Here is a 22947-nt window from a genome sequence, read left to right on the forward strand (position 1 = left end):
TACTCAGTCTGTGCAGGTTCATGTCATGTATGGCAGCATTTCCTAACCCTGGTGTGCGCTGGCTCCTCCCCAGTCTAGTGTCAATGGCGCAGACCAGAATTTCGGGCTTCCGGGTCCAGGGCCTATGATTGCTACGCAAGTTTTGAGTCTGGTCGTGAGCTCTACGTACAAATCTGGTGTTCACTGATCGCACGCTGACAATTCAACCGGTGAAACTTTATCATGCCAAATCGCAGCAACGCAACCCTGTGACCAATCAGGGACACAGATTTAGTGGTGACGTATGGGTGGCGTCTGCTTCGTAACACGGACATTATATTGTCGGGTCAATATGACTCCAAGACGGGCATTTATAGGAACAGAGCTGTGAAAACTAAATGTCTGCAGCCAGATTTGCTGGATTTGCACCACTTTGACTTTGCTTACTGAGCCTCCTCCTATTGTTGGTGGCGGACGAGCACTAATGAACAATTAATACCTAAAAGGAGAAGAACCCTCACCCTGTCGCTAACTGCGTATGCGACACTGATCCGGTTGTGTACACCACCGGCTGGATGCGTGTTCATAAAACCGCATAGAGCACATTCTTCAATGCGCCACACATGAATGCAGCATAAAACATAAGTTCGTCTCTGCTCTCTTCTATGGTTGAGGAAGGGCTTTTCCGCCTCCTAACGTTCCTGTTGTGCTTTGCGATCCCAATGGTGTGGCTGGCAGTTATTCTAATCATTAAAATTCACAAAACAAAGAAAATACATCGATAATGCCAAATTAGCATCAACAAGTTTTTATAGTCGATTAGTCTACGATGTCGACTAATCGTTAACAGCCCTAAATTTAACTATCCATTAATGTAAATGGGATGAGTGTTTTAAACTGAAGACAGCCTCATCAAATCAACAATGCTTCAAAGTGTAACATATTGTATGATCAATTGTTTAATTGTTATAATACTTTTCAAAATATCGTTTCTTTATTGATTCTGCAGTTCAACAAAGCAGTTAACCCTAAAGGACATAACTGCAGTTTTTCCAGTTCTGTTGACATATTTATCCATATGCTTGTCATCAACACTCACTTGTAAACTTGTAAAACAGCAACTTGTTACTGTTAATAAATCAGTTTAAGTCTTCTCCTCAACCTGCAAGTGAAGCACCAAGACAATGACAGAATATAACTCCTTATCCAGCTCCTTTAATCTTGTTACAGCTTGGCAGCCATATTTCATCTTTTTCCTTGGAAAAGCATCTTCCTATATCCACAGACTGCTTTATTTCAGAACAATCAAGCTGTGTTATTCTCTTTGCAATTCCCTTCTTTCTAGCTTTAATGTTCTGTCAGGTTGTGCAAAGATCTACAGAATATTATTAGAGTTGCAGGGGTGCATTCACAACTAGACAACTGTTACAATGTCTTGCTAAGCTTATAGGGGATGTAGGTAATTTTCTGATGCGACATGTTCATACAACAACAAAAGCTGGCTATGCTATGTGGTCAGTCTGAAAACGTGATGCCAGAATTCTGCTCTACTGATATTTACAGCCTCATATTTAACAGGCATTTCTCCAAGACGAAAATGCTTGTTAGGAAAGGTAAGAAAGAGTGAACACAGATGCCTGACTATACCTATTTACTGCAGTTGCAGCTTGAATGCAACATAAAAACACAGCAGCAGTTGAATCAATTTGCCTCCTGATTTGTGTATAGACCTGTTTTTTACGAAGCTTGGAGATTTGTTGCTCCACCATGGTAATTTCTCTGTCCACGCGGTCCATGTTCTGGATCAGCTCTTCTTTGGAGTAGCGAGCTGGAACCAAATCCAAGTCAGGATCTATATGAACTGGGCTCACAGGGGAGATGGGTTCCAGCTTCCCAATGGAACTTCCACGCTCCTATGAAAACCAGAAAAAGACATGAGAAAAATCTGTAAATAGTCACGCTTTGTACTTAACACCCTGTCTTAATACTAAAAAGAAATTTAAGAGCAAGGAGACTTAAACATAGTTGAATTACAACTAACTAATTATTTGGTGCTAATTTTAGCATTGAGGTAAAAAACAAACAGACTACACTATCCAATCTTGGTGGTCAACAAAAAAGTTAAAGGTAAATTTTTCTGTTAGAGAGGCCAAGATAACTCAACTGGTCTGTCTGAAATTCATTGGAACCACTCAAGCATTACATCAAGTGCCTGTTGAAAACCCTTAGAATCATTAACCGTTTACTTTCAAGGAATTAGAACAATCATCTCTTAAGCATTGCTAACAGCAAATATTTGCAGATCTATGCATCAAACTGTAAAGTATTTAGATGTGATCACTTAACTGATCCTCAAAAAGAAAAAAAAAACACATAAAATACTATTTTTACACCAGTGTTTTAATAGCTGCAGAAGATTATATAATGTGCAATAAATAACATTCTGTATAAGTAGAACAAAAATGTCACAGCAGATTTATTCCAAAAGGATTTATGTGATTTTGTGAAATCCGTATAATGAAATCATTTCAGTTGGTGGAACCTTATCCTCTTATGGTGTCAATCAGAATATGTGGGTGTTTGTGGCAAATATAGATTTTAAAGTTGAGACAAAAATTACATTTTGTGATAGAGAAAAGGACAGGTGAATAAATAACTATTTTAGTGTAAGTGTAAGAGTTCCTATACTTTAAGAGTAAACTATGCAGCCACTCTCCAGTTGATTACTGTTGTGTCTCCTCTGTTGGGGGTTCTAACCACCAAAGCAGTCCAGATCAACTGACCTTCTATGTACCAAAGAACCCCTCTGATAGGACAATGCATAATTCAAACCCCAGTCCTTGTTGGTATCAGGGCTAAAGTCTGTGCAATGTCCTAATAAAAGAAGCTGTGTGTATATGTGAAAGATCCTGCTTGGGTTTTTGTTCTGGGTTATTTTTAAACTAGAAATGAAGGTTATCTAAGTGGGCTAATCTTGTCTGGGCAGGCGGAATTACAGACCTGCCGTGATTGGAAATGTTGGTGGCAGAGGATGCTGAGGGGCTGTCCTAAATGAAGAAACCCACGCCTGCTAAACCCAGTGAGTCACAAGAATTAATGAGCACACAAACGTAAACTCAGAAAAATAGCTCCCAAGATTACAAGGCTCATGCAAGCCACACACTTCTGTTAGAAGACAAATATTCAGTTTGAACCCTTTTTATATTCACAGGAAACATCACTAAAGCTCAAGAGGAGTTTAGTCTTTTATCTTAAATAAAAAGAATCAGAAAAAAATAGTTGATCAGTACACCTAGGCTGTCTTTAGAGGATTTCTTACACAAAACAAATTTTAAAATGACTACAACTGACTAATCACCCAGTAAATACAATTTCTTGTGTATAATATAGAAAAGCTTAAGCCACATTTTGACATTTAAAAAAAAACATACCTGGGTTGTTATTTTCTTTATACAGGTAAATGATAATTTATCCGTCCATCTGTTTCTAATCAAAAATGTAAAAATCTAAGAAAACATGTAATTCTTTGATGTAGTGACAAAAGCCCAATGTTCTTATTCAAATTACAAAGGCCAGCTGTTACACAACCTGAAAGTAGATTTTAAACTTGAAACTTGAAAGGTGAAACTGAATTACAGTGCATAGGTGAAACCTATCCGTTCAAAAACAGAAAAATGAAAGAAAAGAAAGGAGATGATAAAATAATGGTGTACAGTAACCGATTTGCTGCTTTTGGCAGTCTCCAGTTTCCTGTTCTGAGTCATGCTACAAGCATCAGCTTTGTCTGATACTACTAGGGTGACTCCGTCTTTTCCTTTCAGCCTTTTGTCTCCAAGTCCTCCTTTTTCCCCCTTATTTGTATCTCTACATATATCCCTAGCCTAATTTACAGCTCCTTATTGTGTTCTCTCCCACAAATGTAGGTCAGCTTTCTTCAGTTCAGTGACTGTATCAGATGTCACTTATGCAACGGGTTTAAAGCTTTTGTTGCTTTTAGGGGATACACAGGCATTCCTTAAAATGTCTGGGCTGCATTTTCCTCACTCCTTCCAGTACACTTCTGCTACGGACATATCCATTTACCATTCTTTGGCATTGTGCCTTTCCTGGGACATGGAGATGCTCTAATGTCAGGAACACCGCCCAAACAGCAGCTATACACTACAAACAAGTCCTTTTGATCTGCAGTTCACAGTTTCATCCCCAGCTTTTGAAAACTAGGTCAGCTCTATTATTTATTAATTGTGTTTCACAACTCCAGCAGTCCTCCCACTACTGCTCACATCTTAGGGGTGAATTTTTCATCTTTAGTGTGAAATATGAACAACTTTGAGGATTCTTAAAAAAAAGATTGGATCACCTGATTATTAAACACATTTTAATACAACACAACAACAGTTAAGCGCCACAAAGTCTGACGACTTTACAGGCAGTTATTGATTTGCTGTCCGTCTCACTTCCACAGCTGTGGAAACCCAAACATGTGATAATTTGTACTGTGTTGTCAACAGACCACTGACCTTTATCATGTCCTCAGCCCCACCCAAAGTCAATGGGTGACGGTGTGGTGAAGGTCTCATCAGACTCTCCGGCCCAATCTCTATACGAGGGCGTTTGATCTCAGGATATTCCAGCTCTGATTGGCTGCAAGCATCTGGTAGGTAGATGTGCTCGTAGCGAATGTGCTGCTCCTGTCCCCTGAAGAAAAACAAACATTCAAAAACCTGGATCCATCTTTTACAGAGACCAGCTAAACCTGCTGGATCTAAGTAATCTAATCAGGATCTAACCAGAAGGATTAAGATTTTCTTAAATGTGGTTAGGAATTAGGCTACAACACTTCAAAATAAAACATGCATAAATTGATAGAATAGGAATTACTTTGGCAACAAAGACATGAGAATAATTAAATGACGGTTTGCTGAATCTTCAAAAAGTAATTCTATGCAGTCCATAAAGAAAAGCACATTATGAAAAATATCTGGAATTTGTATTGACACAGTTCACCAGTGTTGGGCAGTCAGGTGAGGCGGTGCCTCAAAATTTTGCTTAAAAAATACATAAATTGAATAAAATGAGCATACTTAAATAAAAAGAAAAAAAAAGAGGTCCCTATAATGAGGCACCAGCAGCCGAGCCTGCGCCGCACACACCGACTGAGCAGCAGACGCATGGGCTTTACCGTTTCTGTCTTTCCATCGTCATAGAAGACACTTTTTACTTTACTTGCTTATTTCCTGCCAACTGTCTGATTACATTTAAGTCTACATTTAAGTCTACTTTGAAATTCCGGCTAAAACAGACAATTTTTTGCATTATACCATTTTTTTCACAATGTGTAATGGGAGAGATGTATAAAGGTTTGTTTATGCAAGAGTATGATTGATTCACCTTAGACTGCAGTATGTTATTCTGTCATTTATTACTACTATTAATCAAATTTTTAAATATTGTATTAACATTGTCTAACTAGTTGATAGATTAATGCACAAAAGCTACATCAAAAGATATCCTACCTTAATGCACTTGATAAAAGTTTATTTTATACCTGAGAAATCTGTCACTTAAAAAGACTGCATTTTAGAAAAATGTTTGGTTTTTATTACATTACAACCACAAAGACATAAATTACTTTAAAGTAAAGTTGCAGTAAGCCCGCATTAGGATCAAGTAGCATCAATTTATTTAAGTGACCTAGATTTTATTCAATCTAATTCAAAGACACTTTATTAATCCCAAGGTGGAAATTAGAAGTTGGAGGCAGAAAGGTCTCACCCAGTGATTAGTGTTACAGTGGATCCAAAGAAGCCATTGACTGAAGACACTCTTGTTAATTTATAGTGTTTTAAAGATAATGCTCAAGGTTTTCACATAATGACTTCCATCTAATGACTCATCCATCTTTGAACAATCAGAGGCTTTGGAGTAGAACAGAGCCAGATTTTCCATTTGTTGGTTGAGCCTCTTTAAAAGGGGACATAAGTCATAGTAACAGGAGAATTGAGGATTCCCTTTAATGAGGATTGATCTTCTGAAAGCTTTCATGGATGTATAGCCCTGGTTCTTAACTAATACTGATTATATACATTAATAAAGCTTGTAAGTGAATTGGTGAAATCTTGTGGACAATATTTAGCAACAAAATAGTCAAATGACGGCTTATTGTAACAAATGACTACGTCTGGATGTTAAAAAATGAACTACGTACCCTGTTAAAGACGGTTTCATTGACCTGGCTGTTAAATGCACTCTATTCCGTCAAATTGAATGTTTTCTAATAGAACCCTAAAGGCAGAAAATCAGTGACTTTACTTGTACTGTCTAAATGGAAGTGGCTTCTGAAGAGAAATGGGAAAACACAACCATAATTGCCGGTCTAGGCCCACAATGGCCAAGTGTGTGGTTGCTCGGTGTGCTGAAAGAATGAAGCCCATTTCTATGTAGCGACGTGTCAGAGGTCTGGCGTAACAATCACGCCATTCCATTGACTTTATATGACAACAATAGATATGCCAGGCCAGTAAAAATGATGTCAAACCCACATTTTAAAAAAAAGCCTGACATGAGGTTTGTCATCAGATGTCTCAAAAAAAATAAAAAGTCACAATTGAGTTATGTGACATGGCCTTCTATTCCATTCATTCAGTGGAATATCTCTATTTCCACAGAGTTGGCACTTACATAATCAGATCATCAAGCTCCAGTCCACCCCCACCTAACCATGTCCTCCCTTTCTTCCCTCCTGCAGTTGTGAGTGGGCAGAATAATCTAGTCTCTTGGGCGGATTTGTCTGAGAAAAAGATGTGCATAGAAGTGGGGGGAGGGAGCCTTGGGGGATCTCATCACAACTTTGCTCAACAGCTCCGTCACTGCCCTACTAACTTGGACCCATTATGACAAAAACAGAGATCATGTGTGCTGATAGCAGCCTGTTGTTGTGAAAGCACTACAGTCTTTGTACGGTTGCCAATATAGAGAAGAAACTGTGCAGCTGTGCAAGGCACGAGGTTGGTTAACGGAGAGAGAGGGAGAGAGAGAGACGCTTGGCTAACCTTACCAAAGCTCAGAAAAGACGAATGCAAACAGCATTTATTGTTCCTGTGTCTGTGTCGCCGGGTAAAAACTGAATTACCTTCGGTACCCAAAACTAAGGATATCATCAGTGTCTTCATCACAGTTTTTTAAAGAGAATTTTCATTTTAACTGGTTAGTTTGATAAGGAAAAACAACGAAGCAACCCTCTGAGCTTGGAGTTAGCGAGTGTATTACCTACATTTATCATTCAAACCTTTTTAGATTTGCAAAGGCTGTTGTTGAAGTGTTTTCCTTTTAGGTTATAATTTTCGGTAGGGGAAAAATGCCTTTTTAAATATATTTTTCTTGGGTTTTTTTGGAAACTTGATGCCAACATTGCAAGACATGTTTCCTTTTCACATTTATTTTTTTACAAATGGCAATGGGAAAACCTTTTTTTTTTTTTTTTTGGCAAAGTAATTTTAAGAATTAAAAGATCAGTAAGGGTTAATGGGCAAAAAGCTCTGTTGGCTGAGTGTAGGACTATCCCACTGGAAACATGGGTTCAATTCCCAGGAGTGCAAAAATCCACTATGGCGCCTTAGGCAAGACTCTTAGCGCTGCAGCCTATCTGAGTCTCCCTGTGCAGAGAAATACTGGGTTGTCAGGAAGGATGTGAGGGCAAAAAAAAAAAAAACCTGCCAAAACCACCTGTGCAAATCAGTTCCCTGTGGCGATCCCCCACAGGATGCGCCAAAAGGTGGACAACTTTAAAATGACAAAATAATGGCTTCATTTAAAAAAACAAATCATTTACCAAATTGTCAAACTAAGATTTGTTTTGATAACATCTTACTTTACTTTAAAATCTTATTTTCAGTTACTTGGTACTTGTTGACTTTCTATTTCAAAAGATTCTTAAAAAGATTTCCACCTACTTGTGAAGGAAAACCTCAGAAGGAAAAAAAATGTGGACTTATAAAGACACACAATGGTGGTAATACCTTTTTTATGTAAACTATAATGACAACAGATTAGGAGCAGACATTAGGAGCCATGAGCGATTAAACCATCAGTTTTTAAGAGAACAGAGAAAACTACTGTCACGGTCAGAATAACAGACTCCAAACACAAATAGAAATCTATTCGACCTCTGCCTTCCAAATCCCCATCCACAGTCTCTAGGTTTGATCAAATTTTCATCTATAATCTACAGAGGAGCAAACAGGCTGCTCAGCTTACATAAGGCTTCTGTCCTGCACATGCAGAGAGGGCATTTCTGACAAACTGCCAAAGCATCCCAGATTGAACGAAATGTAGCAGTGAATAAGGAAGCATCGTTAGAGCACGTTCATTTTTTTTAATCAAGCCATGACAAAATGTTTACATGTAAGAGGATACGCTAAGGATTATTCAACAGGGCAGTATGCAGCACAATGTTTTTCAAAATACTGATGCTTAAAGACAGCAATACAATAAGAGAAAGCATCATCATTCTACAGAGACTTTCTGCCATCTGTTGTTAGCACTCAACAACACTTAGACTAAATCTCAAAAGACAGCCACCAACTCTACACCCACTGCAAGATGCATGCAGGTTTTTGCAGATGATTTCCAGTAACATTCACTAGACAATCTGTATGCCAACAAACTGAGAACAAAAACATTTTTGCAACTTGTTCCCTGAGCACCATGCAAAATTAAAATCATACCCATCAATCTTTCATAAGTCCTCATCACGCCTTACACTCAAGAACAGATCCACGAATAAATAATAAATATCAATGGTATGTAAGAGGGGAAAAAATCTACTGTTCATACAATGCTTTGCTCAATTTACTGTTGGTTATAGAGAAGTACGAAAACTCTTCAAGCTGCATCGCCCTGCAGAACCACTTAACACAATGGTTTGTGGCTGCCAATTACATAAGGACTGCTTTTGGGGAGGGTTAAAAGGCAGAGACTTCACTGAGATAATGTTGCATAAAAATGCAGGCTTAATGTGGCTTTCATTCATGTGCTTTCTCTCAGCTGTCAGGATTCAGACTATTTCAAGCGATGAGGAAAGAATACCACAACAAAAATGTTTACAGATTGAGTTCCAGGTTTTATCAGTTATGTTTTAGCTTAATTGAGCTCAATTTCAAATAATATGATTGAAAAGTTAGAGGAAGATCAGCCCTGGAGAGAAGATCTCCCCTGTGTCTTCTGACCACGGTCAAAGAACAAAGCAGGAAAGGTTCAACACGTGTCTGGTTGCACTGTCCTTCGAGCTTTCGCATTCAGGAGGAGCCGCACGGCAATGAGACCGATTCTGACAATGACGAAAGGGAACTTGGCGAGTTTGATAGAAATTTAGCTCAGCTTTTCATTTTAGATAGAGAAGATGAGGACTTTGATGCTGACTGATGACTGAAAAAATAAATCACATCCAACTCAGTTTCGCCCTGCCCCCGTTTTTAAAACACACCATGTTTTTCCGGTATGTTTTGACGTGCCTGCGCCTTAAAACCTGGTGCGTCTTTTGTATGTGTTAAATATAGAAAAAAGACCCATGACTAAATCTACTCCCTATAATCCATAGCGCCGTATGGTCGTGAAAATACGGTGTATATAAATATATATATAAATATATTTAAAGTACTTTATATATGTTTTTTAAATACATGTTTTGAAGCATTCCCAAAAGAAATTGTAGGCTTTTTTCTTGTTATTTTTCCTGTTGTTTTTCTTTTTCTTTTTACTGATCCGACAAATGATCCAGACTGCATCACAATCTGAACCATGAGTTTTGTGATCCATTGCACCCCTAGATCAGAGCTTTTCAGGACCAAAGCTGAATTAATTCTTTAAAAAACTGTGATGCCCAGTAGTGTGGGATAACATACATCATTGAGCTCATGCCAAATATGTACTGTATACAACGGTTCTATGGCTACATTCAACACAACACCTTTAATTTTAAAAAATGTCATGAGATCTGAGAAACCTGAGAAGTATAGAACTCATAGAACAGTACTCATACCGTTCATTCCCAGGCTGGAACTCTGACAGCAAGGAAGGTCGACGGCGGTGGGGCTGGGCCAGGTGGCAGCCGTAGTCCCTGACATGATGAGAGTGGTAGTCAACCAATCCCACTTCCTGAAATACAAACAAAATCAAAACTATGAACTATTTTTCAAAGGGCCTATACAATACTATTCTTACGCCTTTCATATTAAACAGTATCCATATATATGATAATATATTACCTTTGGCACACAAAAGAAAACATTTTTAATTAAATATTTATTATTTTTCTGAGTTCTTTCCAAGTAAGACGACTCCATCTCTGAGGCACTGTGTGGGTGCCGCCCATTTCATGATGTCAACCTAGAGCTGGCCTCAGCAGCGTTTCAGTGTCTAACTCACGAAAACAAACGCCATCCAAACTTTTCCAAAGATGGATGTGTATATTGTGCATATAAAATGAAAGCGTTGTTGCCAAACACTACTAGCTCCGCGGAGACAGTGAATGTTTGTGTTAGCCTGGGGGCGGTGCTGGCACTGCAGACTCTTACTGGAAGGGGCTGTTCTCACTGGTCTACGCTCGTTTTCGTGGGTTGGGAGGGGCTGGTGCTCAGAGCACAGGTTTTTAAAGGAATACTCGAATGTGTGAACAGATCAAACATTAGAAATGAACATTATAATACATTTAAAAGCTCAAAAAATTGATTTTGCATGGTTTAAATAAATAAACAAACAAACAATCCCTCTAACTTCTACAGAAAGAGTTTATTTCCTGTCCAACTACCTGCTTTGTTTTTATCTTTATCCTTTCTCCAAATTTAGATCACACCCACACTTTATTTAGTTTGGAAACTTGTGCAGCTACTAAAAACTTACACTTATTGGGACAGTCCCTGAAACCTAATGTGTTTTCTAAACATAGGCTGAAGTTGGACAATAAGATTATCAAGAGTTTCAGCATTGGGGTTTCTTATGTCAAACTTTCTTTCTTTCTTTTCAATTACCAAGTAGGCCTTAATAACACTGGACGTCACTTTTTAAACTTCAAGGTTAAAGAGCCATCTTCTGAAGAAAAGACATCTTTGTCGTGGTGAACTGATAAACGTAATCATAAGTATTGGTAGAAATAACCATTTAGAAGCTATTATTACTCCACACTGCATGAACTTTCAACTCTAAGATCTAATGAGGGAACCATTCTGTTGCAGACTAATTTGTTTTTACTAATACACCATCAGCTCATCAGGGAGGAGACTGTCAACAGTCTGAACACTTTTTTGCTCAATACTTAATAGATATTGTAATGTACCAGTAATGCAAGACATGTAGGTAAATAAACATGTATAAATAAACATGCTGTGGCACTTTAGTTTGAGACTGAAAACATGCCCTGTGCCCGCCCTTACCGTGTGAGCCCGCTGCAGCTGGAGTGGTAAAGAGGCGGGATTTGGCAGATGCCTCGTGTCCACAGTTCTCCGGCCCGGGGGCACAGACTGGGGATGAGAGGACATTCTGGCACAGCCTCTTCCTCTACAGGTGGAAAAAGGGCATGGCTTTAAGGCAGATGCTGCACATTCTTGGCAGTTTGCTTGAGCCTGAAACCTGTGGGAAGAGAAGACACAATCAGCTGCAAGGGCATATTAAGACATCCATTTACCTCAGATTATAAGTTTTAGACATTTAGGATCAATAAAACTAAAGTGCATGACATAAAAGAGTAACTGTTCAATGTAATGGGTGGGCGATGGAGAGAATCTCTAAAGGTTTGCATGAATGTCTTTCAATTACAGATATTATAAAGTTATCACCTTCCTGCATTTAGTGAGATTCCCTACACCTGCAATGCTCACCTCCTCCTTTGCCGCTTACTGAATGGACCACTGTACCCCTCAGAGGAATCACATTCAAGCCAAGTCAAACAGCAACATGATGAAAATACTACGTGGCTTGGTGGTACACAGAGGCACCAGAAAAACCAAGATCAAGATATAATGTGAAACGCAGATCAGTAAAAATGCATTTACACCTAATAACTAAACTGTAAGCACACTGGCCACTGTTTTGAACAAAACACAGAGTAGCATAGTCCTAAGCTTTAACTCAAAAAGAACACTCTCAATAAAAGGAATGAAAGGAAAACCAGTGAAGCAAATGCATCAAATTAATGAAAACATTAGCAAGTATTAAGAGGGGAAAAGGGGTGGGGGTCCGTCTTCCTTACACTGTGGACAACTTCAATATGTGAGATTGTCTATTGCGCTTTGGATAGCAGAATTATTGATCAATAAAAGGTCAGTTCAGCTTTGGATTGCTCCGGCTGTGATAAAAAAGGACTCGCTCCAGTCTACAAGCCACACATGGATGTGATTCTATCCTTCTGCTGTAATGTATCCCTCCCTGTACTCCTAGCCAACAGAGAAAATTGGGGTTTGATACCATTGCTCTTCGGTTTACTGTCAGCTTATGACGCTGCTTGTAGCACAAAACAAAAGAGACGTAGTGATTAAAACTAGGAGGGTCAATTTATCGCGTTAACTGTGAATAATTTTCTAAGGACAAATTACCGCTTTTTTTAAAAATTGCATTAATCTAATTTTGAATCTATAACTATTGTTGTGTTCTCGAATATAAAACAAAGGTCCAACTGCTTATTAGCATGAACACTGTATTTGAACTCAGCTGAAACCCCTTCTTACATTACTCTCAATTCCCGTCTGTGTCCCTGTCATTCAGTCAATGGTCTGCATAAGCAGCACGCGCCGCTTCGCTGCTGTGACATCATTAATGTGCGACTTTGTATTTCTTTACAGAACTAACATAAAACAAAGCCTCAACGCCACAGCTATCATCTATTATGGAAGGGATAAACCCCAACGAGGTGTTGGTTATCATATTGGATATGTGGAGGGCTGAGCGCATGGGACAGTAGACTGTAAAGGTACTGTATGTCAACTAGTATTATGGTATTCATTTTGTAATTTGTGGTAAATTCTTATTTTATTTTTTTATGCTCCGAAAAGTTTTCAGGACTACTGTTTTTATGTGTCAAATTAGAAAATTCTGGACCTGATGTTTTGTTTTGTTTGTTTTTTAACCCCTTATTGTTCAAGATTGAAAAATTCCTCTTTGTGGTGTAAAAGTAAAGGTTGGAAGTCTGTTATACACTTCATAAAGCCAGAATTTTAGTTACATTTTGATATTTTACTGTGCCACAATGTCATAACCTTAAATGGAAATATCTCAAAATGAGGCTTTTTACAGCAATTATTAGGTTTAATTAAAAATAGATTAGTTAGATTAATAAATTAAAGGTCATGATTTATTAACTGCACAAAAAAAGAATTTATCGCATGGCAGCACTACTAAAAACATCAATCATGGCATGTCACATACCTTGAAAACACGATGGAGCAGAGAATAAATGTTTGTATCTTTTAGTTCTCAGACAGTGAGGGAGACGGAGCACTTCAAGTATTTTCAGTTGTGTAATTTCTACTCAGAATATCTTACTTAGTTTATCATCTCCCTAAATTGTTCTTTTTTTATATAAACTGTATAAACAGGTCAAAAACTGCAGTGCAATGTGTAACGAAATCATTGCTATAGTTCCTCCAGTGACTAAAACACTGGCATTTCCCAAATTATGTGAAAAATAATAACCCCTCTAACTCATTGTACGAAAAAGCCTTTTTTTAAGCATAAAATGGAAAAAACAGGAAGTTGTCTTGTTGGCACAAAATAACCTGGGTTAAAATGCCAGTACACATCCTAATTGTCCTACTACATAAATGCCCTATATATCTTTCACAACTTTTTGTAGCACAGAGGGGCACCATCAACCCTTTCTCTCAGCTTCACTGTCACAAAAACAAAGTGTTACTTGAATGCTATTACGCAAAAAGCTCCATTACGAAAGCCTGAACATGGGTCTGGCTTTAAAAGACAGAGGACCTCTGTAAACATAAGCTCACGAAGGCCATGAGATGGGGTAAACACTGTTGAAAGTCTCGCACCAGCAGGAGACTGGCTTTGTGTTCAGTAGCTTAAAGGGAGGTCATAAATAGTTCCCTCACATTAGTGAGCACTTCTTTTAGGTCAGACCAACCTGATTACTCAAACGATGAAGAAATTAAAGCAAAATAGAACAGTTGTTTTTAAATACAAATAAATTGAGTTAGGAAGATTAAACCATTCTCCTAAACTGAGACCCAGTCCAGAGATGGAGAGTCTGAATGCAGTCACAAGACTCAAAAAGACCCAAAAGTAAAAAAAAAACCTGAACCAAGATGAGGACCAACACAATAAGAGAGCTTAACATCAACTCTGGGGAAAATACAGCCTTCCAGACGAGAGGCTAAACACATGCACTGGCATTGCTACAGACGCCCACAGGCAAGTCAATGGCTCACTGCCAGCATTGCAAATGAACTCAGTCACCTCCCTCCTGTGCTCTCCCTCTCCACTTTCTTTTGCTCTGTCGTTGCAGAGTAGAAGGCCTCAGCCTACAACAGCCAATATTTCATCCTCTTAACACCCACCCTCTCTCCATTCTAGGAATAACTGTGGATACACTAACACACAGACAGTGTTCAGCCTGCCAAGAAGAGCAGGAGGCAGACTTCAAATAGCAGTTTCATTCTACTGACATGTAAACAGTAAAGCAAATCCCCGCTCAGAACAAACTGCCTGCTTCATAGTTGAGACCTACAATTAAAGTAATGCAGCTTCAATAGCTAGGCCTCAATGTTTATCGACAAACTTAGAAAAGCTGAACACACCTCCGAATCAAGAATAGTCTGTTCTACTGTTATGTCTACTTTCAACCAAATCCAAGAGTTACACAATGAAAAATGTCCCTTTTTAGATGCATTATCATTTGAAAACATTTTTTCCAAATCAAATTAAGCAAAAAGATTTTGAAAATATATAATAATACAACCAAATCACATGCATAATAATTCTGTCCGTTTATAAACCTTTGAATGAAAATCAAATCATTTCAAGATCTTGGCAGTGACACTCATCCAAAGTCAAAAATGACTAAATGCAGGATTATAACTCTTAATCACATCTTCTACCCCTTTATCTGGAGGTGGATTATGGGGGCAGAAGTCTAAGCAGAGATCCCCAGACCTCCCACTTTGAAGAAACTTCCTCCAGTTCTACCCAATGACCTTAGGGCCCTCTTAGGCAAGCTAAAAAAATTGTCCCTGCAGTACCTCAAGGGTATTAGCATCCAAGATCCATACAAAAGTTGACTGTGCTCTTGATCCCATTTTTAAGGGACCGCCCAGCCATCCTATAAAAGAAACTCAGTTCAACTGCTTGTACCTAAGATCATATCATTTTGTCTATATTACAAAGCTCATGACCTTAGGTGAGGGTAGGAATGTAGGTTAACCAGCAAATTCAAAGTTTTGCCTTTTTGCTTATCTCCTTCTTCACTAAAATAGATAGAACACATGTCCACCAGTTGAATCTCTAGATCTATCCTTCCCTTAATTTGGAACGATTCCATGATCAAACTCCTGCCCATGGAACAGGAGCTCTTTACCTACCCAGAGAGGGCAAATGACTTCTTTACTGGCCAAGACTTATGGTCTCCAACTTGGTGGTGCAGATTCTCCTCCCAGCTGATTCAAGCGCAACTTTGAACCACGCCAGTGCAAACTAAAGGCCCTGGTTCAATAAAGCCAACAGAACAAAAATCATTAGCAAAAAGCAGAGATGCAATCCTGCAGTACCCAAAACAAACTATCCGGTTCCTCACAGTGCAATCCTGATCAACATGCACTGGAATCAAATTCGATTCACTGATACAAAGCAGACACTGGGCAACTTTTTCTTTTAAACGTTTTTATTTACTTGCCCTGTCCAGCAGCTGAGCAAACCGATAAGAGCCTCTTCTGTTGGACAGCTATTGCTGTTACAATAGGGGGTTATAAATCTTCTGACACACAGGGTGTATAACCCCTTTTATATATGAGGGTAAACTTTACTTATATTATTTATGTTTGTATGCATTTCTTGTTTGACTGGACGGAAATAAAGAAGAGAGAAGGGGAGAGTGGGATTTTAAAGATGGGGGATAAGACAACAAAAGGGAAGAAAGGGAGGGTTAAAGAAGTTGGAGGATGATTAAGAAGTAGGAGTAGGTAGAATCCCACAGCAACAAGTTGTTAGACGTTTATAATCGTCAGGTGAAGATGTTAGTCAAAAGGCTGGGGCCTGTCCACAAACACATCCAAATATTATGAACATCCCTATTGGCTCCAAAAGCCTTCACACACATAAATGTCAACACGTACCCAATATAAATACAGCTCACACACACATACCTATGCAAACAAACAACCAAACATTTACCATTCTGTTACACATAATATTTGTGAAAAGGTGAACTTGCACCTTTGCTCAGGTGAGGGTTTGTGTTCTACTGTGGTGGATGATGATATGTAAAAAAAAAGGGGGAGTGCCCAGACACCCCTACACCAAGCAAGAGAACAGCGGAATACAGGGGCACAGTGAGCACAAGCCCCAGCTCAGCTGGAGAACAGCCTTCTGACCGCGCCAGGGGGCCCAGCAGAGTCCACAAAGACCCCACCCCCACCCAGGAGTTCTGAGCCTATCCCCACCCCTGGCACAACCAAGGCCCCTAAAGGCAGACCCGCTCCACACTCCAGGCAACCATCAACCTGCCCTGCAGGAAGTCCACTAGAGAGCAAGGCAGTTGCCACACACACGCAACTGCACATGCCAAGCGCAGGGCTCTCAAGAGAAGTATGTGTCCTTAACAAGCGTAATAAACATGAGCTGCCCTGGCTTCCCCACTCTTAGGAATGTTGAAGAGGCCCTGCGCTCAGGGGCAAGGACCAGAACCAGCACCACAGGGCCATGGAAATCCATGGCTCATGGCCTAGCCAGAGAACTCAGGGATCCCTTTCCCTCCATGTAAAAGGGGTCACAAGGCCCAGGAAGCCAACACCCAAAGGACACAGCCACTGCTGCTGAGGGCCTGGTTCCCCTTACCAGGGATGGGGTAGGGTACAGAAGATCCTAGGCTTCACCTTCCTTTTGTGTGTGTGGAAACACTATATTCCAAGAGCACATCCTACTGGACCCTGTGAGGGACAACATTGCAGGCCTTCTCCAAATTTCTAACACACATGTAGATTGGATCAGCAAACTTCCACGTACTCTCTATCAGACTGTGTAGGTGTGGTGCTGATCTGCAGTTTCTACGACCAGAACAAAAAAACTCACTGTTCCTGCTAAATCTGAAGTTTGATCATCAGCCAAATTCTTCTTTCCAGTACCGTGGATTATTTTCCCAGAGAGACTGGGGGCTGTGGTCCAGGTGCACACCACTCAGCCTTATAAGTCCAGAGGCACTGCCCTTGACTACCATGCAATGCCACAAAGGCCCGTCACCCAAGACAGCGTAACAACATCTAAAGACTTGAGTTACTCATGGCAGGCCCAAATCATCCCCAGTGCCTTGTCACAAATGAGCTATTTAACTACCGTGGTGACTTTACCTTGGGTTATAGAATAGTCCACTCCTGGGTTCCCGGCCTCAACTTTGTCAGTAGAGGGCATGTTAGTGGGACTTTGTATCTCTTCAATGGCCAAAGTCAAGAACATCAGTCGCACTGTAGTTAGTGAACAACTGCTTCCCCTCTTAAGCTCCCAAATGGTTTGAATCTTTAAAACAAAATCCTATATATTCTAATTACTAATAATATTCTCCTATAGTCACTTAAAAAAAAAAACTTCTATTATGAACAACATATGTGTCATTCCTCTGAAATGGAAATATCTTTCAAGAATGGCCACAATGGGCAAAGGGCTCAGTTTATAAAGCAGAGCCCAAAAGAAGAAAGCTTGCGTAAGTGGGGGCTGCAAAGAGTCGGCTAAGGAATGTGGCACCCTGTCAGATCCCATAAGAATTTATCTCCCTGGAGCCTCATTACAGAAGGGCACAGACAAGGAGATTCAAGTTTGCTTACACTTTCTTTCACTCATTCGAAACCTCAATAGAGAGGTGCTAGAAAACTTTTTCCATGGAAAAAAAAGACTTGTTCAAATTACATTCATACATTTCTCCAATACATAAGGTCAAATTCAAGCTTTACCACTATGTCCTTGGAATGAAGCATCTTGCATAGAATTATGAAGCATAACATTATTAAATTATTTGTTATTTATTATTTTGCAGCTTGTGGTTCAATTAGTTTCATTCTGACTAAAGTGTTTGCTTGAGTTAAAATCAATCTCTAAAAAACTAAAAAGCCAATTTTGCTTGCCGTCACATGTACATCACCAACGAAAAACACAAGAGACATTTTTTTTTTATTGTTTTCATTTCTTGACTCTACTGTAGTTTTTTTCTAATGTAAAGAGTTAAATCAATACATTATTGTAGCTTTCTGAGCTTTTGTGATGAACCAAGGGAGTCACATGACTAAAGGTTTAATGGTAGAACTCTAAAAAGCTGACTAAAATTTTAAAGTGTCTTGGCTGGTGGGATAAATATAACTGAAATCCCACACAGTATGGACGGATCACTCCAATAATCTCCAATAATTCTAAAACTGCTCCTAGTGGTCTTTTATTCATGATTATACCTTTTTAGTAGGGCTGCACAATATGAGTAAAGTGTGATCAATATTGCGATGACGATATAACTTGCGATACATGATCAAATAGCAAAACAACTAAATCATTTCATTTCACCGACATAGTTTAATTTAAATAAGAGTCAACATCATTTACATGTACACTCCAATTGACCCTCGTCTACATAGGAGGTGTTCATCTAACATAAAAGGGGTCCATCTAATTGGTCAATTATGTAAAGGAGTCCACATCTGATTGGTCAAATGCATAAAAGGGATTTATTTGATTCATTAAATACTTCAAGCTGCCATAAGATTGTTTTAGCACATTTAAGGTACCGTAATTTCCGGACTATAAGCCGCTACTTTTTTCCTGCGCTTACAGCCCTGCGGCTCCTTCAGTGACGCGGTTAATTTATGGATTTAATTGAAGGCCGCCATGTACTTTCGGACTCGGCGAATGGTTTGAATTCTCTATCTAACACCAAGCACAAGTCATTTGTTTTTTAACACACCTCTATGTAGCCAAACAGCATGGAGCTCACTTCAGGTCTTAGACACTTCAGTCATGGTTCAACAAAACGAAACACGCATGCCCGGCCGCATCCCAGAATCCTTTGGTGCCATTAGACCCAAAACGTGCATGTGATCGCCGCTTCAATATGATGAAACTTTCAAGTTAAAAGCAATCGTTAAAAGCAGCGTGAAAAAATCCACCATCAGTAAATGGAAAAGCCGGTCAGCTGCGTGACGGAGAGAACAGCGCATGCTCAGAAGTGTATTTACCTCTGAGTCATAGTGACTCGGCTGGCTGCACGTAAATATGTGGGAATAACATCAGCCTTTATTTTGTCGGGACACGACTGGAAACACAAATCCATGTGATCCTTTTTACGGTTTCTAAGGACTGAGCGGAATTTTGCATTGAAAAGCTCACAGCCGCCGTGTGAGCTTTTCGGATAGGAAGGGGAGAAGAGGAGCCCGATTGGCGAGCGCGCTTTTCAGTCGCGGCTGCTTTATTTTACTGGTGTGTTTTTTTAACCAGCCCTGTTACTCCCATAACGCTGCCGCGACACAAGATGTTCCCAATCACCCCTCCATGCACTGCTGCTACTTGCTCATTCTTAAACACGTACAACAGTGTGGCGAGCCGGGCGTTGGTCCCGCCTTTAGCCCCTAAGACTCATGGGAAATGGGGGATCGCGGATGTAAATTTCCTCATCATAACTGAGGGATGTAATGTTGATTATATGGTTACTGGTTGTAATTTTATGTATGATACCTAGATTGTCAATAAGTAAAAAAAATATAAATAAATAAAATTAAAAAAAACCATAACTGAGGAACTTGTGAACAGAATAGAGGTCCATGCTGTTTGGCAGGTGTGGGTGTACTCAAATACATGAGCTTAAGGCAAGGCTGACCCCTCCCACAGTGCGGCAATGAATCACACTTACTCTGGGGGTCAGGACGTGATTTGTCATGTTGATCATGCTGCCTAACACATGCGGCTTGTACTCTGATGCAGCTCGTGAATGTACAAAAGTAGTTAAACACGTGAAAATGGGTGGGTGCGGCTTGTATCCGGGTGCGCTTTATAACCTGGAATTTACGGTAACCCATTTGTCACAATTTTCACAGACTTTTGCGATATGCGTATTGCACAGCTTGATATCGCGAGAACGATAAACATCCAATTTATTGTGCAGCCCTACTTTTTAGGCAAAATCGAAAAACCTGTTTAATTTTCTAGGCCATAGTTTCTGCAGCACGGCAGTAGTTCATCAGAACTTCGCCTCTGACTTGTGGGCAGGACTGTTGGCACAGAAGTAAGCCGGCACTTCTTTCCATCATCCCTCTGTTTACACTCCCTCCCGCTAACTTATAACCCCAAGCTAACATTAGTGGTGCAACAAAAATAATGAGCAATAGCTGAGATATGCAGCCATTCAGTTTTAAGCCGAATGCCAGCTCGGACAAGAAAAACAAAGAAGATGGATCTTTTTGTCTGCAACTGGAGGCATCAGAAGGGAACAAAACAGGGAGCTGGTGGCTTGTTGATAAGAAACAACTAAAACCTTTTCCAAAGATTCCAAAGATGGAGGATGCTACAAAAACATGAGAAGAAGTTAAAAACACAATTTTCAGTGGACTAGGTCTTTAAAAATAACATTTGATTGGATTGTTAAAATGTATTTACATATAAAATAATCCAAAGTTCCAAATTACTTTAGTTTTGTCACTAATCAGCAAACAGGGATGCAGTAATTCATTTTACCGACTTGTCATCTATTTCAAGTCAAAGTCTGGAGGACGTTCTACAGCTGCATTTCCATTACACATATGCACAAAATTCTAGAAAAGTCAAACGATTTCCCTATTACACCGTTTCTATTAAATCATAATTATTCCAATAAATACAAACAAACTCACACGATAAGTGATTCAAAAGCATGGCGACGGATGTGAAGAATTATTTACAGCAGATTCATTAAAATTTCTGCCATGATACTAGGGATCATCATCCGTCAAAGAGACGCCAGCATCTTATTCAGGCCATAGAGCGGCAAGCTCCTTACTTTTTGGAGTGCCTACGGATGAAGCGATGTCAGGAAATCATGGTTGGTGATTTTACAAAGGAGCTGTGGATCCATCAATTCTGCATGACACGCTCAACTATTGATGAGCTGTTTGATTCTGTGGGGTCTCCTGTGGAGCATTGTCTGCTCCTGCGCAGTACCCAAAGGCAGCCAGTTCCTACCAAGAAGTGCATAGCCATCGCTAACTAGCCGATTTCATTCAAAAAAAGTGTTTCCATTGCATTGCAAAAACTTTTTTTTCCCATGTGGGTTCATAAACCCGAGCCTCCCGCCGCGTGCAGGAGGAGCTACCGTCAAAGGTTTTCTTGACCCCACTATGGAGTACAGTAAACCCTTGTTTTTCGCGGGGGTTACGTTCCAAAAAGAACCCGTGATAGGCAAAATCCGTGAAGTAGAAACCTTTATTTTTTTAACTATTATCATACAATTAAATACTCTATTATAAATTGAAAAGAAAGAACAAACCATTTACAGGTTCAAGCATTTGTTCCACAAATAAAAGTACTTTAGAAACCTTTTTTTCAACAAATACCTTCTGTACTGTACTGTCCAGTGACGTGCAGTCAGGAGAGGCAGGTGAGGCTGTGCCTCACCTGTCATTATGGGAAGAAAAGAGAAAAAATAAATTCAATTATTATATTTAATCAGTAATTTGTGCTTTGCAGTCATTTTCCATTTAAATGTACAATTTTTGGGTGTTTTTTCTTTTCAAAATCGCTGAATTTCCGCATTTGCCGTTCAGATACTAAGTGACGTGCGATGAGGCAACAGCCCGCTGAGCCTCACCTTGGATTGTGCAATACCTATGCAGTCAGACGGTACTGCTGTCTCTCTGTATGTCGGTTCAATCACTTGTACTATATGAGCTGAGTTTACATAATTTAGCAGATGTATATGATGTACAGTGTTTGTTTTTATAAATAACTATGTGAGGGACGTGTTTCTTGTGCTGAGCGCTAAACGCCGGCGAAAAAGCCGCTGGGTGAGGCCAGCAGTTCTCGTGCCTCATGTTAGGGGGCGCCGGTGAGCCCTGAGATTATGACGCTAAAAAATACTACAAGAAGTGATAGCAAGCGGCAAATCAGCTGTGGCTACAACCGTAGCTTACCGTCACCAAGTATGGATGAGGAGTGAATGAATAATGGACACAATGTAAGCGCTTTGGGTGTCTTGAAAAGCGCAGACAAATCCAATCCATTATTATTATTATTAAGTCATTTTCTTCAGAAGGAGCGGCGTATGGAATTTATTTACAAGTAAAGGTAAGACGATAATAACGTTTGTGCTTTTTTCTATGCTGCAGTTTGCATATTAAAAAAAACATGTTGAAATGATATTTTAAACAAAACACGTTAACTGTTGTCAATCAAATGGTGAATAATTTACTCAGTATGGTTCATATGTTTGTAAATCTGACTGATGACGTCAGTGCCTCACCAGCCATTAACCTCACCGCACGTCACTGGTACTGTCAAATAATAATTTTAATCATCGATGTGAACAGAAGACTTCAAATTGCGGAGATTAGCCCCGCCCACAGCGACCCGAGTGATTGGATTAAACGGGAGAAAATTTAAAATGATTTTGAAAAAAATACAAAGTACAGTCGGACAAATAGTGACTCAGGTGTATTTCACGGCTCTTCAGACTGAGCCGCTGCATCCCGACTCCGCTCTGCAGTGTTTTCTTCTTTTGAAGCCCACGGTGCAGGTGTGTTTGTTCGGGAG

The 22947-nt window shown here is 39.6% G+C and overlaps 1 protein-coding gene across 7 annotated transcripts in view; it reads right to left on the reverse strand.

Moving 5' to 3' along the window:
• Nucleotides 1-22947, reverse strand: part of ncor2 (nuclear receptor corepressor 2) — a 93689-nt gene that overhangs the window by 54466 nt on the left and 16276 nt on the right. For all 7 annotated transcript variants that reach the window (XM_078952702.1, XM_023958649.2, XM_078952701.1 and 4 more), the window contains exons 2-5: nucleotides 11409-11604; nucleotides 10019-10134; nucleotides 4500-4677; nucleotides 1710-1892 (exon numbers count right to left, since the gene is read on the reverse strand). In XM_078952702.1, coding sequence (XP_078808828.1) covers nucleotides 1710-1892; nucleotides 4500-4677; nucleotides 10019-10134; nucleotides 11409-11513 — 582 coding nt within the window. In that variant the 5' untranslated portion in view covers nucleotides 11514-11604. The remainder of the gene's footprint in view (nucleotides 1-1709; nucleotides 1893-4499; nucleotides 4678-10018; nucleotides 10135-11408; nucleotides 11605-22947) is intronic.

Source organism: Oryzias latipes, chromosome 9, assembly GCF_053564925.1.
Source record: "Oryzias latipes strain Hd-rR chromosome 9, Olatipes_Hd-rR_3.1".
In the NCBI taxonomy this organism is placed as follows: Eukaryota; Metazoa; Chordata; class Actinopteri; order Beloniformes; family Adrianichthyidae; genus Oryzias; species Oryzias latipes.